The sequence below is a fragment of the Siniperca chuatsi genome, linkage group LG5 (genome assembly GCF_020085105.1).
Source record: "Siniperca chuatsi isolate FFG_IHB_CAS linkage group LG5, ASM2008510v1, whole genome shotgun sequence".
In the NCBI taxonomy this organism is placed as follows: Eukaryota; Metazoa; Chordata; class Actinopteri; order Centrarchiformes; family Sinipercidae; genus Siniperca; species Siniperca chuatsi.
In genome coordinates, this window is record NC_058046.1 from 10,609,207 (window position 1) to 10,629,473 (window position 20,267).

At 40.9% G+C, this 20,267-nt stretch overlaps 1 protein-coding gene across 1 annotated transcript in view; it reads left to right on the forward strand.

The window, feature by feature from the left end:
- Window positions 1-686: 686 nt before the first annotated feature.
- Window positions 687-20,267, forward strand: part of galnt9 (polypeptide N-acetylgalactosaminyltransferase 9) — an 89,048-nt gene continuing 69,467 nt past the window's right edge. The window contains exons 1-2 of the mRNA XM_044196972.1: window positions 687-1,759; window positions 12,837-13,017. Of these exons, the coding sequence (XP_044052907.1) occupies window positions 1,519-1,759; window positions 12,837-13,017 (422 nt within the window). The 5' untranslated portion in view covers window positions 687-1,518. The remainder of the gene's footprint in view (window positions 1,760-12,836; window positions 13,018-20,267) is intronic.

Sequence of the window (20,267 nt, forward strand, 5' to 3'; positions counted from 1 at the left end):
TATTGAGTTGAGAGGAGGAAGTGATTTGAATTGCCTGCTGATGGATCGAATCATTACCGCATGTTGTGCTGTCTATACTACCTATGTCCTTAAAGATGTTTGTTTTTAGCTGTGGGGTTTCTGTGCTGCACTTTACAGAGAGCAGTCAACAGTGTGGGCTGCAGTGCCTGGTGGAGTGAATGTTGATAGAAGTTGAACTTCTGTTCTGAAGGTGGTTCAAATAGAAATCTAAATGAATGTTACCTCTTTCCCCTATGGGTTTATAAAATAGGTTATTTATTTGGCACAGGCTATGTTTGTTAGTTCTAATATGATGGAGTTGAAACTCCCTCCAAGCATGTGTTTCGTGAAATGATGATTATCCTCCTGAGGTTGACCATGCATGTACAGTATGCAGAGACAGTTGCATAACATATGCAACATGGATGTGAGGCACTAAAGCTTTAAGTTGCCAATGGCAGTGGCATCAGAGGTAAGATGGAAACTATTAACCTTCGCATTACGGATCATATAGCAAACAAAAAATCTGTTAACACATCTTCGCACACGTTTTCACAGTTCACTAACTGATACGGGCAGAAGGCTGCTCAAGTGGAAGTGTTTGCTGCTTTCATAGTCGTGCTGTTTATTTTATCCTACGAGTCCAACACAGCCCCTGAATATTCATGATTGTGCCTCCAAACGTCAGGACGCAGCGGCTCTTCCTCCCTCACAGAGAGCGGAGAGGCTGGAAGGAGAGACAGCATGCCAGAGTCCGGCTGCATCTCTCCCACTGCATTTGAGGGCAAATCTGCTCTTAACTCATCCTACTCTGCACCGCCGACAAGGGAAACAACAATGGACTGACGGAAGACAAACACAGAGAGAGAGAGAGACACGGAAGGAGAAAGAAAGAGAGAGAGAGAGAATCGTCGCCTTGTTTTGCATGCACATATTTTCTGGACATAAGCTCCTCGGGTTCATATTTGCAGAGCGGGACGGATCAAGTGACCACAACGCCTTTGAAAAAGCAGATGTCACAGCAAAGCAGTGGTAGCAGGAGGATGCTTCGATACGAGCGGTTATTGCAGTGCATCTCCTGGAAGATGGACGAGACATATTGGGGCTAAGGAACTGGCGACTTATCACGTTGCGGAGGAGAGATGTTTTGCAACTGCCGTAGGCTGTTCAAGGGGATGAATGCTTTCCCTGGCGTCATATCTCGCTTGTAATATGTAGCTCAAAACGACGGCAGAGCGTGTGCAGCTGTTCCTCGGCTAGTGAAGCCCATAAAAGCATCGCTCAGCGGCTGGAGCAGAGCACCGTGGCCGCCAGCAACCTTTCGCACCTTCCATCCCCATGTGACGGGCGTGATGCCCCGCTAAGAAGTGAGCGCAGCCTCACGGCTCTTTACGAGTTGACCTTCTCTCCACGAGCAGAAAAGCATCCTCCTACATCGCACAGTAAGGTGGCAAAGCAGGCCACCACACATGGACAGCTGCTGGGCTTGACTGAGTCGGCCAGACAATATTCTCTTTCATGGCTGTGGCACGCAAAATCAAAACTTTGCTGACCGTCAACATTTTAGTGTTTGTGGGGATTATCCTGTTCTCGGTCTACTGCAGGATCCAGGACCGATCTGAGGAGCTCATCCAGATAGGGCGTATGTCTGACCAGAGGCTGCGAGCCAGGAATGGCAAAGTTTCCAACTTGGTGGACAGGCAGTCTATTCTCCAGAGGCTGGAGAGGCTGGAGGATGTGGTCTACAATCAATTAAACGGTAGAATACGGCTTGATTATTACATGGGCAAAATCTTTACTGGTAAAGAGGTCATCGTCATAATGGAGCAAATAACGACCACTGTTAACGAAAGACTTTATGAGCAGTGGCCAAAGCCCCTAAAAAGACAGTCCTTGTGCAACGTAGAGCACTTTGTTATGGCTCAATTGGCCAAACTGTCGTCCAAAGTCTAAAAGGTGTACAGGCTGCATGCATGCACTGAGATGAGTTTTCCGTAGCATGACTCATGCATATTTTTCAGCATCCTTTCTTTGGTAAAACAGTGAAAAATGTACTTCATTTTACACATGAAACAATGTCAAACGCGTCGGTGAGTAAAGGTCTGCCGCCTCTAAAGCACCAGCCCTGCTTATTAAGAAGCTAATGAAGCAGGGTGATGTAGGTGTATGTGCGTCTACCGTTTGTGTTGGTAGACTTTACTGGGCTGTTACTTTAACAGCCTCTCAGACTGTGACACCCCTAACCCATAATTGACTTGCTGTAAACTTCACATAAACTTATGCTTTAAGTGTTGATGTCTGTAGTTCTGTATAGAATCTCACTTGGAGGAAGAGTGTCGCTCAGCAGCAGCTCATTTCACTGGAGCCACCGCTGGTGAAACATATCAGATTTAACAAGCTGTCAGAGTTTTGAAGGAGAGTCTAATGTAATGGCTCTATAACGGAATGGCAGACATGTATTTCATTGCACGATCATTAGTTTGTGGGGCATATTATATCTCTTTAGCAGAGCAGCAATCTTTTAAATCAGGTTAAAAATATGCATTTTTATCTCTTTCTGAATAATGGCAGCTAATCTTATTTGTTTATAGTGTTCATTTCGTCAGACTCACAGAGCGTCAGCAGGTAAGTACCGGTGAGGAGGTATTTGCTGGTTCTAATGCAGTACCTAAGGTCAAGACACTGCAGGTTAACTTTTTATGTCCTTTTAAAAATCACATCAAGCACCTACTGCCATGCATTCAATTATATTCATTCAATTAGTGTTTACAATGAAATATATACATTTATTATATTAAGCAGGTGAAGTTAGTAGTGAGGCCTTGGGCTTTAGATGGTTGTTTAAATTATTGACAGTTAGGGCTGTAACACAGTTATTTTCTCAGTTAATTGATTAATCGTTTGTTCTACTAAATGTGAAAAATGCCCATCACAGTTTCCCAGAGCCCAAGGCCATGTCTTCAAATGTCTTGTTTTGTCTGACCAAAACCAAAAAATATATTATTTACTATCATATATGAGGAGGAAAAGCAGCAAATCCTCCCATTTGTGAGTAAAAAACCAGCGTCGGATCCTAATACACCTGCAGGGGGTCGATCGACTCGTTGATTGATAGCAATGCTTCAGTGATTGCAAAGTTTGCTTAATATCTGCCTTTTGAAAAATACACTCTAGTCCAAACTCAGTTTTGGAATAAAAGCCCTCACCCACAGGCATTTCAGCTAAGTCAGAATACCCCAAACCCCCAAACTATTCACGCCACAGTGATGAGGGACGTGTTTTGAACCGGTGGCGTTTCATCTACAAAAGCTATAACGTCTTCTCAAGCCAAATAATGAGAAGTCAGCATGGTGGAATGTTACTCCTTGGCAAGGTGTTACTGATTGATTTCTAATATATCAGTAAAGTCGGTTTCTATTTACTAGCTTACCGTTCTCTCCTGGGGCATTGTGACTTTATCATCTGTGTAAATTACAGGCTACTAAAGCTCAGGCTGAAGGGGGCCTGTGAGGGATGGGGACTGTGCACAAGGAGGCAGGTTCTGCTTGTGTTGTTGTATTTCATGCTGGTCACCAGTAGAGGTCACAGATATCTTAATACCCCTTTAACTACAATTCTACACTACAATACTGAAAGCTGTTAAAACCCTGAATTCAAGAACATACAGAAAAGAAACAGAAAAGTTCCCTTTCATTGTTAAATATACAGTATCTCCTTCTAACTGACTGTAAAGATCCAGAAAAAGTGGCTTGACGGTCCATCTGACTGTCAGTAGTTAAGGACATTTCACAGCTTCATGGCCCCAAAACAGCACAACTGTGGACTGTTTCTGCATGATCTTGTTATTATGCCCGAGCTTCGGCAACTATTTGAGGGTCACTCTGTCACTTTGAGTTATGCTTGGCATCTGGAATCCAGCCAGCAGGCATCGCCTCTCAAAAAGTACAATGCATCCTCTCAGTCACTTAGCTTTATATAGAGACAATGCAACTGAGCCGGTCAACCTCGTACAGTTTCACTGCTGTGGGACAGAAACACACTGCGTCTGCAAAAATCTTTAAGGACTGAAGGACAATTTGAATTATGCCAATTTTGAGTGGGTGGATATTAAAACATGAATTTGCCATTTTATTAAGTGTAATTGGTAATTGACTTTTTTGGGTGTGGGCTGAATGGCATCCACCTCCTCTAAGGCTAGATATACACAGTCAGAAGAGTTGCATTGTCTGTCACTTGTTTTATGTTAGTGAACATCATATCAGCTTCATAAATTATTCTCAAAACTGACTCTTCTTTCAGCGCAGTTGAGTCCAAGAAGCTGGGACACAATTTGCAGGTCTTTCACGAGAGGAGAGAGTAACAGTCGAAGAGAGGAACGAGCAAAGCTGGCACAGTTGCCTGCCTTCCAGTTAACATAGGAATACAAGAGAATAAAAGCATCTTGAAACTAGGTGTGAGTCTAAAATCCTGAATTCCAAATTGAGCCTCACATAGCAAATTGCTGAATTCATTAATTCAACTAATTCCAGTTGTTCAATGTGAGCATGACAAATTCAAACTTACAGTTCACAAAACAACCTCTACAGGCACACGTATCTTTCTGCACAATCCAAGTCTGAAACAGAAAAGGAATCAATTGCAGTTACGCAATTTTTCTTTTGACAGTGGCAATGTGTACCCAGGAGTGCACACAGGCTGGAAATGTTGGCTGGCCGTCACAATCCCTCCATGATTTGTCTTGAGCTCTTTTATGGCATACTTAATCAAATCCTCATATCCCAGGTCACCGCCCCTTTTTCTAAATCGTGCACAGACCACAAATTGTATTCTGTGGCCACTGGGAATAACTATGGTTAGAGGAAGACTCAGCGTGCCAATAACTATTACCATGTCCGGCAGCAATATGAAGTAATTGCCCATTCCCTCTGTTGTTTATTGCCTACCAATGGCATGCCGTGGGAGCTGCAGCAAGGTCCAATTAGATTTGAAGGACATAAACAAGTCGCAGAATTCTTCTTTTATGGTCGTCTGATGGATGGTCACCAGACTCCCAACAAGAAAACAACAGTCAAGCTTCATCAGTAGCCCATTCTGCGCAGAAATGAGCAACATGAGGGTTATCAGCAGCACTGCTCTGCTGTGGATGCCACCGTCTTTGGCTAATCAGATGAGGGGGTTTTAAGCTTGTTAACAAGCTTATGAAGCAGTGTCTTGACCTTAGGTACTGCATTAGAACCAGCAAATACCTCCTCACCGGTACTTACCTGCTGACGCTCTGTGAGTCTGACGAAATGAACACTATAAACAAATAAGATTAGCTGCCATTATTCAGAAAGAGATAAAAATGCATATTTTTAACATTAGAGTTTAACTGATAGGGATTTTTAAGGTCAATGTTGATATGGAAATGTTAAACTAAGCTGTAGATATCCAATATAATGTGTTGATATTCAATTAATGCAGAGAAAACATCATTAAAGGATTCATTCACTGTTTGCTAAGCCCTGCCCCCCCCCTACATTACTGTTGCTACGGCTTTCAAGTTTTCTATTTATGCATGGCACGTAATGCAGTTTACAATAATAACAGTGGCAGATTTACCACTTGAAATTCTTAATAATTTTTTAAACAATGGGTCCTTGACTTCAGACAGAGGTAGACAAGAGCAGGCTTCTCATTTCTGGCTGGTAACCCTCGATTTTGCAGGCTGAAATGACAGCTGTCGCTACAGATTTTATCAGCTATAGCTAGCCAACATTGGTTGAAAATACCATCTTAGGCTGACTTTTTTATGTTTCCAGCTGACTTGAACTTGATCCAGAGCTTGACAGACCTGCTGTGCCTAGGTACAGGTGCTAAGCTATGATTGGATAATCGCCGTTCCGGGGAGGGGTATTGCAAGACTAAGATATGAAAAAATAGGCTAGTACAAGAAGATCTAATAAATAAAAACAACATGGACTTGATCATTTTCATTCTGATGGTCTTACAGTCAAACTTAAATTGCATTACACTTACATGAAACTACCTGACTTTCTTTTCATTGTCTCTCTTTCTTCTACTACTTTGTCATTCGAAGCAGAAATATAAAAAAAAATAAGCTTCTTAAAAAAACAGATATTGCTGTGAGCAAGTGAATGTGCTACTATTCAGTTTACTCCTTTGACCGGCACTGGATGTGTCATTGTTTGAGCTCGGCTGTTGTCCCCTCAGCTCATGGTCCTACTGATGCTCTTGTCATCAGCCATGCACGTCACTCCCGGCCTTCTCCCGGTTCGTAGGTGCTGATGGGATGGCAGCCTCACAGGCCCAGCTGCAGCACCAGATATGCTTCTTATCTATAATGCCCAATTATGGCAAAGAAACCAACGCTGTTTATATGCTAAGCCTGCTGGGGCAAAGACTTGATGAGAAACGAGAAATGTCACACTCACTCTCTCTTCCACGCTGACACACACTTGATGCTCTGACTGTATCTTAATGATACACATCGCGGTGTGCCTACATATTGTTGTGCAGTGTGTAATGGCGGCGGCTGCAGGGACACCACATCACAGCACGGTGAAGCCTGACGAAATGAAATATATTCAAATAATGATATGGAGATGAGGCTCTGGTTGACAAAACAGTTTCAGAAACAGATAAGAATCAATTCTGCTCAGCCTTGAGGAATCATGATAATGAATTCAGCGGCTAACCTGACAATCAGCAGTCAGCCACAGACAATAATGGCAATTTCAGATGGAGCGAGCATTCCTCTTATTTACACTGCTGGCCTAGAGTCATGCAGTGATTACATTACTAACATTTAATGATGACATCAGATGAAAGAGGGACATAGGCCAGTATGCCAGGCTGGATAATTAATTATGTAAATGGTTTTTCAATGCCTCTCTGCAGTTTGACTTTGAAAAAACATCTCAAAAAAACAAACAAAAGGAAAATGAAAGTGTTTTGAAATGTTTAGAACCAGCACTAATGATGCAACCAAATACAAATACCTTGTTCAGATATGAACAGATAATGCACGCTGAACGGATGAAAATGGCATTAGAATTTGTGCGGTAACATTTTTTTTTTCTCTGCCAAGTTGACCTATCACCAGATTGACCTCCATCCATAATTTGGCTTAGAAATCACACAAAAAGGTGCTCCTTATAGCTCATAGTCATCAGATTCAGACTTTAGCAGGAACTGCTGGTATGCAGCATCACTTTACATGGTGCAGATTTGCCAAAATATGAACAAATATAGGCAATAAGTATGATATTCAGCTATTTGGTATGGTTAGTCCATAATAATCATAATCAGTTTTTACCAGATTTGTTGTACTTTGCAGGGTAAAGCTTGACTGATGCTGCACAGGTGTTATTTACACCTCATTATGCAATATTTAAGCCTGGCACTTGTAAATGACCAAGAGAGCCTCTTTTTTATCAATAGCTTACTAATTTGTTTTAGTCAACACATTTTATCTTGACCTCCTCCCATTGCATGCACACCTCCATTTTTTTTTTTAACAAAGCATAATGGCACACTTTTTGTCAAAAGCATACCACTGTTTTATTTGATTGATTGAGGTACATTTTAAATATGTTATTTTGTGCAGTCTGTGAACATCTAAACTCCTGCACACATGAGAAGTTTAAATGGCAGTAGGAAACAACTGGACATAGAAAAGGGAGGCAGTAGATAATTGGTGGTATAAATCAGAACACAGATTAGAATGCAGATATTTTGTGTGAAATTAACAAATACAGATAGTAGCTTTGCATTGCACCCCTAGTAATTACAAATATTAGTTTGAATATGCTTTCTATTTAGTGTTATACTATTCACTTATATACACAACTGTCGTATTGAGGCTATGAATGGGCTCTTTACTGGGTTAACGTTAATGTAGATAACTACAATGACTACAGTTTTAAACCCGTGCAAAATGTGGCTTTTATATGAAAAACAAATGAATAAAACTTGATAACAAATGAGCTAAAAGGGTAAAAGATGAGCTTAAGGTCCTGCCTCTGTAGATTGTGCTGTTTATGTCCAGAAGCTCTATATTTGGTCTACTTGCACTGTCATGCAAACTCCCATAGGGCTTAAATTTTTGCAGAAGGATGACAATCCATTGTTTAGAGATAATTTAGGGGGTTTGTGCTACCAATTTCCAAATCATAGCTGTTATCCTCCTGACATGCCTGCTGCCGTTATGAGTGGCAGTGCTAGAATTAATGCAGCTCTTCTCCCTTCTCTTCTCTCAATATTTCATAGATTTGTTTTGGCCTTTGAAGGCTTTAAACCTCTCTAGAACAAGTTATTTTCCTTTTCTTGAAGAGATCACTGAATCCTCCACCCTCCTCTTTCCATCAATATTTAGAACTCCGCTGCATCACTTTGGACACGCATAAATCCACTCTTGCTCTTAAATCATTCATTAAATATGGGGTCATCTTTGAATCTGAAACTCTATCTTATAAAGGCCAAAACAGACACATCCTGAAGGTTACTGTATAATTTATAGCTGTTATGAGTTTAATGTATCATGTCAGAGGGATTTGGACAAATGGATTGTGAGGAACGAGCACAGAGACAGATGTGTACTTGGACACAATGAGATTCAAATTGGCGTCTGACGTTTCAAGGGTCCACATCCAGCTGACACTTTGGATGGAAATGAAGCCTGAGTGGAAGAAGCAGATGTTGGGCTGTAACTGATGATGAATGCGCTAATGTGGCATTTGGAGTGTGAATCTTGCATTGGAAATAGGGAATGAAAAAATACCTCGCAGGAAATACATGGGCATTTTAAAGTGGTGCAGTCAAATACTACAGGTATGATATTTGTTTTAGTTCATAAATCAGCATTCATTGTGTCTCTGCATTTGTAGTTATCTTGGTCACAGCACTACAGTGAGAAGCATGGACCTTTAGTCATTGTCATCTTTTTTTGACCAGAACATAACAGCCCACTTGCTGGATGCTTTTATACAAAGTGCCTCACAGTATTATATGTACATACATTTTTAACTCAGGCAGTCGCCGTGGGAATAGAGCTCTTAATCCTCACAGTGTTAGTGCGATGCTCTACCCACAGATGTACACAGTCCAATTCTTCCCTTCAAGAAATGTGTTAAAAGCTTCTATTTTTGTTTGTAAACAATCCATTTTGGGAAAAAATGTTGCTTTGTAAAAGAAGCATTTGGGTTTTGATATTGAGACATTTTTGCATATTCAGTTTTTGTATGACTTTCTGCCTTCTTCCAACCTAATTTCACAAGAAGAAAAGACAAAAGAGAGAAAACATAAAAGATAAATCAGAGCCAGTCAGAGTCATTTAACTACCTCAAATGACCAACCAGGCATTATCAAAACAGGGTTTTTTAATCAGCAGCTACATAAAACAGAATCCTGCAAAAGAGGATAGCATAAATTTGCTGCAGTGCTGTTTTAACGTCACAAATACAAACTCTCCAGCATGAGATTGCTATTGCAGAATCTCTAAACTTATGTTGAAGTGCTACAGACAGACAACAGTGGATCAAATTTTCAGGCCTTTCATCCCATAATGGAATTTCGTTCAATCAGACAGAGGAAGTGGAAGGCTGGGGGAAGCGAAGCAAAATAACGCAGCAACCGAAAAACAAAGCTGGCGGACATTGTCCTGCTTCCAAGACTCATGCAGAGACAGAGAGGCCCTCAAGACTCGAGTCTCCGGCTCTGGAGGGTATCTGTGTTATTGTGTGACATGGCCCGCTATGCCAGATGGCTAGTCCGGGACGTGAACCCCACCCATACTTGTCAAAATGCCACCACATTGGCTGGTGCAGGGCATGCTAAATCCCTCTCGCGGGAGAAGCCAGTTTGCAACCATTCAGCTCCAATTACAAATCTTCAGTAGCACCCGAGGATTTGAGGCCATCCAAATATGGTGATTATGCCGCAGTTCCTGGAGGGTTGAAGCTGAGAGCTGAGCTCTTCATTCGTATGCGCTGTTTACTTACTGTCTGTGTGTCCATCTGTTGATATGAAGAACAGATGCAGCTCGATTTTTTCTGTGGAGGCCACACTGGAAGCTTGGCTCGCATAACAATTATCTGACATTTGCTGCAATTTCATGGAATTTTAAATAGTCAAACAATAGTCAAGCCGGCAGAGACAGATATGAATAAAGCTGACAACATGCTCTTGTTGGAACAAATGGAACAAAGTTAAACTTTAGGGACTGTATGAGGAGGGTCAGAGAAGGGGTCAGGTTATGTCACACCCCTCCCCACCCCAATAATTTCTGTACGGTCCCTTAGACGTATGAATCAGTGAACAGGCTTTTTTTTTCATCCACCAAGATTTCATTTTTGACACTGCTCCCAATTTTTCTCCTTCCCTTTTTGAAATTATCACTGTCACGGTACCAAAGTGACGGTCTGTTAAATCACAGTAATGAGTCATTTTAATGAGAGCAGAGGGGTAGTTTAAGTCTGACACATTAAATCCGGTGCTGAATTTAGCTGTGTTAGACCAAAGAAGCCTAACATGATGGGGCTGATCAAGGACTGGCTCTCATTCCCCCCCAAGCACACACAGGCAATCCGGCCTCTTAAAAGGACCTGCATGGAGCAACCATTTTACAGTTATGGTGCTGCTATGCACTGCTTCTATAATGCTTCTATAATTAGCCCTATAGAGCCATTACGGGCTCAGTTAACATCTGGTGGCTCCTTGTTGGGCTAAAGGTCTCTGTAATCCACAAAACCAAATTAACTTAAACTACATGGCAGCTATGCTTTATAAGCATTTTTGTTAGAACTGGTTAAAGTGAAATCATGTTTCAGTCCAAATGATTATGTGTTTATCATTATGTCTCTGAATAATACAGGCAGGTCAGAAAAAAAATGAACTCTTTCTGTATACTATAGGTGCATAGGTGGGTCATAAATGGTCTGTTTTCCCAATATTTTGTGACATTCCAGGCATTCCCGAAAATCTTGATTTAATCCTCTTTTACTTTTTTGGAAAATTTTACTTGTATTTTTACCCCAGTTTTCCATAAGTAGGTCCAAAGTTTCCAATGGAAATTCATTCATCTTTTCTCTTTATCAATTGCTTTTGTCAGGTATATACAGCATTGGACCACATCTCAGCTGTCCTAAGCATCACCAGGCTACATTATTTAATTTTACATTTGATACATGTAAGTTATTTATATTTTTACCTCATAAAAATTGTTACCCCTGAATTGACAGCTGTTTTACATAACATTTACACTTTAATCACACTTATGTGAAAGAGTACCTGCTATCAAAATAATACCTAGGAAAACAGCACAGTGTGAGGTCCTTTCATTATTGTAAATTACATATTGACAGCACCATATGACATTATGTCAGCCAAACACTATGACAATAAGAAAACGGCAGGGTTAGGAAATTTACTTTACTCATCAAGATAACAACACTGGCAGGATAGGGTCTCTAATCATGACAATACCACACTTTTTAAAAACCGCTGTTGGTTAAAAACTGTATTTGAACATTTGTTCATGCCAGAGAGACAAAATACTATAGGACACCATACCAAGTATTACAGGAAACTATTAACTACAAACTATATAAGAATTTAAGATTAGATATCGCGGGTGCAGGGACTGGGAGAAGAGACGTGGGGTTTAACTCGACAGAAAACAAACTTGCAACAATACCTTTAGCACCCCTACTGTACTTCCCAAGGCTATTATTATAATCAAATTACCCTAGTCTATAACTAGCTAACATTAGCATGCTAGCCAACAATACTATAGTTGTGAATGAACTGTTGCCATAACTAAGTAGCTTAGTAGCATAACTTAGAAGGATAGACTCATATATTTGTAAGTTTAATCATTTGATGATGAACATGACAACTAAACATTACAAACTTTAAATAACACTGGTGTGGAATTCAAATAATTAATAGTATAGCATATTATGCTAGCATATAGATAGCATATTCATTGTTAACAAAAAACCCTTTGATTCCAATAAGGGTCATTTTGGACCCACTTGTGGAAGAGTGTACGTTCCAATGACCTAAACCCAGTAAGTGGATTTTGAGGTAAGATTTAAAAAAAAAAGAAGATTATTCTGTTTATCTAACTGAAAAAATTGCTCACAATACATCAATAGGATCGTTTTTTGCCTGTGCATACAACTGATTATAAATATACAACCACCTTCCTTCTGTAGTGTAGCCTTCCTAGAGTTTACCAGTAAAGACGACAAAAACAAAAATGACGGGTGCAACAGGCAATATTAAGCTGTGGCTTTCTTACACAGTCAACTGTCAAAAACAGTGACCTCACTGAAGGTAGAAGTTCCTAAGTAAGCATAGAAGTCAGAGGTTCAATGGAACCATGACGAGTATGTTAGCCAGACCCAGCATGCACCTGTTGGTCACGCAACATTGTGGGTGCGTGAACAGTAACAAGAGTAAATGTAATGTGTTCCTTCCACCCCTGCTTACAGCTGTGCAGTATAAATTCTCTCTAGTCTCTATTATAGTGTGGGCCCTTGTACCGCTGTGTCTCTCAGCTTCTGCTCTGCTCACCTCTGTGACGTCTGTGTCCATGTGGGTGTTCTGCAGCTTTTTCAGTGACAGACAGGGTAATGATGCCCTATGGATGAGCCCCGCTGGGTCTCAGAGCTGCCATACACCAGTCTCCTCACACTGCTAGAGAATGTCAATCAGCTGCCCCTCTGCATGGCCTCTCTTCTCACCTGTCTCTCCATGTTCAGCGTGTGTGTGTGTGTGTCAGCCATGTACATCTGAATGATTGTCTCTCTGTTGTGTCATTTTCTTGGCAGGTTTGGCGAAGCCCATGGGGCTAGTTGAGGGACCCGGAGGCCTTGGTCAAGGGGGAGCTGCTGCCACTCTGGGAGAGGACAGTCGGGATGCCGATGGGAAATATGAGGAGTACGGCTACAATGCTCAGCTCAGTGACCGCATCTCCTTGGACAGGAGTATCCCCGACTACAGGCCTAAAAAGTATGTCCACCTCCTGTTTCTTCTCCTTTTCTGTCATGTACATTCTCCTTCCAACTACAGCTCTACACCTGTTTGCAGGGTTGTGTAATGTTAGAAAGACTTGTAACTTGTAGGTTTGGCAGTTTAATCCCTGCTGCAGTTGATGGGCTCTATTTTTGTAAAGGCACACAATGTACGGCGGGACTTTTTGCCAGGAAACTGACATTTTCATTAAGTTTTTTCCTCTTCTTCTTCTTCTTCTTTTTGGTATTTATTGGTATTTTGGTGAATGTCCAGGACATTTACTGTGCCAAAATAGTTGAGCTGCAGTTCAAGGTGACTCAGAAATGATAAGCTTTTTTATGCTTTTGTTAAGTGATGAAGTCTGAAATGCTTCTTTTCCATAGTTCACCAATCTCCTTGGGTTTTATTCCCTTATGGAAAAATATGACAAAATCTGATATTTATTTCTAAATACGTGCAGCAGCAATGTGAACGGTTGTGATCCAACAAAGAACTGTCAGTATGCACATGGTGAGGATGCACTAAGCAACACTTGTTGAGTTTGTTGTGTCCTCTGCAGATGTCAGGGAGAAGTTGGTGGATGGATCACTTAAGACCGATGCAACATGACAGCCAAATTAGCTTTCTACTTTTAAGTTAAATTCAATTTTCCTAATGTCCTCATCTTTATTCAAGAGTTGCTTTGCAAAACGCTGGACCTAGTACCTGCTGTCGGAGTGCTGATGAGATGTGTGGAATGTCATGTGGATCAAAAACTGCCTCTCATTGGTTTCTGTATTAAACAGAGAAATGCAAATGACCCCCATAAATGTAATGGCTTCCAGCAGAGACATTCCTGCACACCTGGTGGTTTATGACATAAATTTTAAGCACTGGCCTCCCCCAGTTTCCCAGTGGCACATGGCATGTTGTAAACTTGCACCAACCCAAAATGACATGAGTCACACAGCAGTGCATTGTATGAATACATTTGTTTTGTGATAAAAACATAGTACAAGTACACTTCATGTCATGTTTGGCACTGATGAGTGTGAAGAAAGTGTTTATGACCCCTTGGTGTTCAAAAGAGCAGCCTTGAACTGTACCCTCACAATATCTGATATTTGAGGGAAACTTTTGTGATGAAAAAACTGCAATACAGGTATTGTAAGGGATCCTTGAAAGTGTTTTTTTTTTTAATCACATTATTTTACATGTACAATATAACAAGGGAGATTGGCTTGCTACAAGTCTTTATTTAGTTTGCAGTAAGCATAATTTTTGAATTAGAACTTTTTTGCATTGATTACATTTGAATCACAGTGATGAGGCACTGCTTTATTAAAACCAAATAGAGATGAAAGAAGAGCGAAACGAAGAGTGAAGGTTGATTAACAAGCTGTACCGCGTTTTTCCCTTTGCAGTGGAAAGTTTCACTAATTTTTCAAGGACAGTGTGTGTTTTGGGTTTCTTCACTTAAAACGTTCTTAAGGTACAAGTAGAAAAGCTAGCAAGGCTACCAAAAAGTAGCCTAAAGTACTGACACCTTCAGCTGTCTTCGTCTGTCATGTGACTCTCGCCTTGCACATCGTAATGGTCCCTCGAGTCTCCCTCTTCACAAACCGTCCTTGCTTCCTTTTTCATCCTTTTCGGCTGTCTTATTGCCGAACTACACTTAATCCTTCCTTGTCTCTTCTGTCAATGCAGTACAGTCATTTTGGCCACAGGGCATGTCGGAGCCTCGGCCATGGGGAGTCACACAAAACAAAATTACCTTAGACACTCCTAATCCCAGCATGAAAGGACATGGACAAGATGATGGGGATAGTTGAAGAGCTATGTTATAATGTTGCAATTAAAGGAATCTTGAATTACTTTATTTTTTTATGAAAGGGACTCAGTCGACACCCGGCAAGCAGCCTTAATAGTCCTTTTAAAGTACATTTTATTTTTAGAAAGTGAACTACAGCTGTGATACAGTGAGTGCTGCAGGAGATTTGGGGGCGGGGGGTGTAATCAGGGCTGCCAGTGGCGTTTATATCACACAGTGTCAAAGAACAATGGCGACAGGCAGAGACACTGGGAGGAAATCTGACGGCCGAGAGAGGTTTCTGAGGGCTTTAGCGGGGATAACAATTCATTTCATCCACACTGCTTTGTTTTAAGCTCTTTTTCACGCCCCGAAAAAAATTAGACAGGGAGGAGGAGGGCAAGTAAAAAGGAGCTTGCTAATTAATAAAGTCAGCTGAGAGTGCTGGAATGGAGGGAAATTCTTTTTTTCCCAACAAATTTAACAAAAATTGGGACTTAAGGCAAAAGGGAAGTGAGTGTTGGGGGTTTGCTGAAGTGGTTGTTTCCAGTTTTAAATGCCGCTGACTTTGTGATGTGTCTTTGTGTGTGGATTTAGTGCTAGTTTCACGGGTTGTGACTAGATTCTGCAGGCCTGTCTTCATATACTTACACTGTTATACAGTAAGATTTCTCCTCCTTCTTGATCTATGTCCAGGCAATAATCCATCATGTGTCAATTTCAGATATCCGAGCATAGTCTCAGAGCAGAAACAAAACATGTCATGTCAAAGCTTCAGTCTATGACAGCTATTCGATAGGCACACTGTATAATAAAGACTTAGAACATTTGTCGTGAAATCAAATACAGTGAAAAGTGCAAACATAGTTTTCGTTGCTTTTTGTTTATGTCACTGAAGCAGCACCTTGAAGAACAAGAGAAACATCAAAGCTCTGTAAGTAAAAGAATTGTTCCCAGAAAGAAAATGGATATGTGTACATCTAGCGCAATACTGTTACTGCCAGCATTGTTGTGGCACTAGTGAGGACTTTTAGGTTGCTTTCACACCTAACCTGTTTGGTTCAGTTTAAACAAACTCTGGTGTGTTTGACCAGGAGGTTTGGTTTGTTAAGGCTGGTGTGAAAGCTGTAAGTCAAACTGTGGTGTGGACTAAACAACCGGACTGCGACAGTCTGAAAAGGTGGTTCTGCTTCCAAACAAACTTTGGTGCTGTACGTTTGTGGTGTGAAATCAAAATGGACCAACTACAGGATTTTATAATAGTAGATACAGTATGTGCTAAACGCCTAATGAATCCATCTGCTGGCCGTGTCCTGTCAAGAAAGGGATCTCATAAGCAATCTGTATAAGCAATGTATATATTTATAAAAATCACTTTGTAACCACAGTAACATGTGTGCACATCAGCACGTAAGTGTGGTGATATTCCCTGATCAGTCAGAATATGAAACGGTATTAAAACAGAGGAGTGTTGAGCTCGTGTCCTACTTATTGTGTTTTGGCAGTTCCTCAAGTGAGTGAAACGTAATGACAACATGGCAACTATCCCCTTGTGATATTATGGTAAAAGACATTTCTTTTTGTCCTGTTTATTCCTGGTCATCTTCATTCATTTAAGGGAGTTGAGTGGCAGGCAAATGATGCTCACAATCAGTTATTTCTTAAGCTCTTTGTGACACCAGAGAACATACATCTACATTTAAGGTTCAGTAAAGTGCTGCATGACCATGATTTGGTTTCCCCATGTGGGTAGCGCTGCTGCTGATACAGGATGACTGTGGCCAAACCTGTCCAATGAATCAGTTACCTGTCAGCCCATTGGATTTTATGTTTTCAGCTCTTTGTTCATTTGTAAAAAGCCGGTGTGACCATAAACTGGACCAGAATTAAAAGGCAACAATGTATCAATGTATTTTTCCCTTGGTCCAGAATATGAACCGAATTACAGGTGCGATTCCCCCCTCAGTCTACCTGCTACAGCTCTCTGCCTCATACACTATGAAAGACGGTTACATATTTCTGAATTCTAAATCTGATTCTGTAATTATGTCTTGCGGGCAAAAGGTGACTGCAGCACTGCAGAAGGGAGGTTCAATGCAGGAACCAGGCACCTCCTGTCTAATGGGCTTTTAATTGAACAGGAGTCATTGAGCTGAGGACTTTGATGACTACAGGGAAGGGAAAGTCCATGACTGAACGATCCGCACATTCTCAAGCACCTCTCTTTTCAAACCTGCCTGTCTGCAGCAAAACCAATTCATAATAATTATATCCGCAATTGTCTCTCGCAGAAAAACCTGTAATCCCCTTTCACCGCCCGCTAGCCTGTATTTCTCTCTTCTGCCTTTCACTTCTGCGAGTGACATTCTTAACTGAGATACCAAGGGACTTAAGTAGGCTCTATATTATGGTGACTCTGAACCTGCCGTTCACTGTCCTTGGGAGGTTTAGGTATGACAACAGCTCATCGTGCTGAAAACAATAAAAGAGAAAAACAATAAAGGCAGGCAAGATGGTAAGATTACTGATGCCCACAAAACAAACAAAAAGATGTTAAATGTAACTTGTGTTACTCACAAATAGAAAAATGCAATTCAAGGCATGAAACCTGCCTTTCACCCTCCAGTTCTCCTTCTCCAAGAGAGTCTTATTCTATTACTCCTAATCGCACCTCTAGCTCTACCGTCACTTTGCAGAAGATTAGATTCATATTTTGTCAAAATAGTTGTCAAACCCAAAACTATAATGAAGCACAACATATGCTCTGTGTGCCCAAGGACGCTTTGTCTTGTGTTTGTCTGCTTGTGGGAGGGTGATAACCAGAAAGGGAGGCTGAAGAAACAGCCTTACCTCATCTCCTAAGCATCTGATACAGCCGAATGGGATCGTAAGGTCTCCAAGGTGCAGGAGTTCCAGCTGCAAATTGTTGCTCTTTCCAGTGCTAGAGTTTCTCCTGGATGGGGCGGGGTGGGGACAGAGAAATGACAAGGCAAACGATTATCTTTCTGAGAGGAGTGCTTGGAAAGTTGCTTTGGTGTTGCCTGCACTGCGCGGGTTACGGAAGGTTAATGTGAAATTTCACAGCAAATAAGAGCAGCCAGCGGGGAAAAAGTCAGAGGGAGCGGCCGGGCCTGCAGGCTGGCGAAGGAGGAGAAGGGGGAGGTGTGATAGGAATACATCTTAATCTGGAGCTCTGTTTCTGTCAAAGCTTGTTCCGGGTCAAATTATGAGCGCTGTCCAGTGAGCTCGGTCCCATTACAAACAGATGAGTCGATCGCTCATCCTGTTACGGCTTCCCCGCTACTGCAGACAGGTACAAATTTAAGGCTGAGCGATGCCCTAAATTGGATCCAGTAACTAGGGCAATGGAACTACAATATTACTTTACAATCTCGACACTGAAATCCAGCCTCACACCACATCTCAACTAGAAGCGATGAGGCTGCCTTGCCCCCTCTCACATTTTCGAGATATTACTCTAGATATATAATATTCATTAAACACAGCCTCTCCACTAGTCGTATAACTGAACAGGAGTAAAATATACATTACTTTGTTTTGCACAGTTGCCATATCGTGGCTGTGTCTCTGCAAAGGAGCGCCATGGTGCAAAAAGTCCCCCTTCAAACTCACTGCCAGATTTGTCATTGTATTTATAGACCTGGCAAGGCTGATTGAGAGAGGCAATAGAGAAAGCTGTGAGAGGGAACAAAGGAGTTGCTGAGGGAGAGCATAAATGCACAGGAAGGACTAAAATGATACGGTGGAGAGGTTATCAATCAAAACACTTGTGAATTTACTCTTACGAATAGAGCATGAGAGCAGGGCTTAAAGTATAGATAGACGTACGCAGCATGCTCCATCATAAACACTCTCTGTGGTTTAGTTTTCCTTTTATTACCTCTGCTGTCAAATGCATGTTGGCTGCGGTAATGGAAGTGATTGATAACAGTGTGGGAAATTAAGCTTTCCCAGTCCAGAACAGCAAGAACTAGTCTACTTGGCCAGTGAGAATATAGGGAGAAGATTGTCATTCCTACGCATGAATCAATGCCAATATTTAGTTAAGGTGTCATGTCAGAAATGAAAGTAATGAAGATGATTGAGTGCTTCCCATGTAGTGTGTTCCAAAGTTGTGACAATATCTGAGGCTTAACTCTAGGCACTGTTGCCGCAGTGTTGCACAAAGCAGAGATTCAGGCCGATTTTTAGTCAACTGATAAAAGTCAAAAAATAAAATAAAGGGGTGGAGACTAAAGGGGGCTGGCTGTTTGGGTTAAATGATTGCTTTTATTACGAAGAAACACGACTTTAATTACAACCTAGCGTCTTAACAAGCTGTAACAAGTGAAACTTTAATTTGGCCATAATCAGTATTTTTATAAGAAACATTGGATCACATGACAACTCGTATGTAAAACATATCGCTTGTGAACTCAGAAAATAACCTCCCGACTCTGCTTTTCCCACAGAGCTTTATAGCTTCTTTCATCATATTGTTTTGTTTTTTTTTGTCCTGCATCGTATGTTTTGGTTCACACTTACTGCTGTCATAGCGTAGTTTTTGGCCCCAGCAGCTATTTTCATCAAAAAAGCTCTAAAACCAGTGTAGCCTACACTACAAATATATAAAAGTGGTCAGAAATCTAATCAGAAATCAATATATGTATGTTTTTGTAAATATCCAAGGCTTGTTTGGTTTGTATACATTTCAGTGCTTTCTTAAATGTTTTGACTTATTCATGAAGACTAAGAACAGTGGTCTGGCATTAATAAATCTACATCTGTTGATAAATTGTTTAGCCATAATAATCAGACTATTGTACATCATTTCCTTTTTATCCTCCATTATAACTCCAAATTTAATATTTTTATATTCTAATTAGGGCAATTAAAATTCCTTTTCAGATATCCAATTTTGAACCGATTCCCAACACTACGTTAAGTCATGATTAAACTTGAATATTATTGAGCAATGTCACTAATATCTTTATATATTATATTTGTGACTAGTGATAGAAAACTAGGTAAGTTAGAACTAACCTAGTTTCAACTTCGAAGTTGACTTCTCTGATGTAGAGACATTATGTTTAATGCTTGGTGCAATTATATCTTGATTATAACTATGTAGACAACAAATACAGGCTTGTAGTTTGATTTATACAAAATAATCACAATTTAAATCGCAATCGCTAATATTGATCAGAAAAAATCCCACTGTTTCACTTTCCTCAAAACATGTCAGTGTCAGCCCTCCGCCATAGTTAGTATCTCTTTACATTCTGATCGACTTTACAGGGCTAGAAAAACATTGGATGAGCTAGTAAATAGTCTCTCTGACGCTCAACTAGCAAGCCAGTGTCCAAAATCTTTTAGGGCCCTTATTTCTTCACTGTCTTCCACCTGTCCAGTCTGTTTTCAGTTATGTTTGAAAAGAGAGTCCAGTCAAAGTACACAT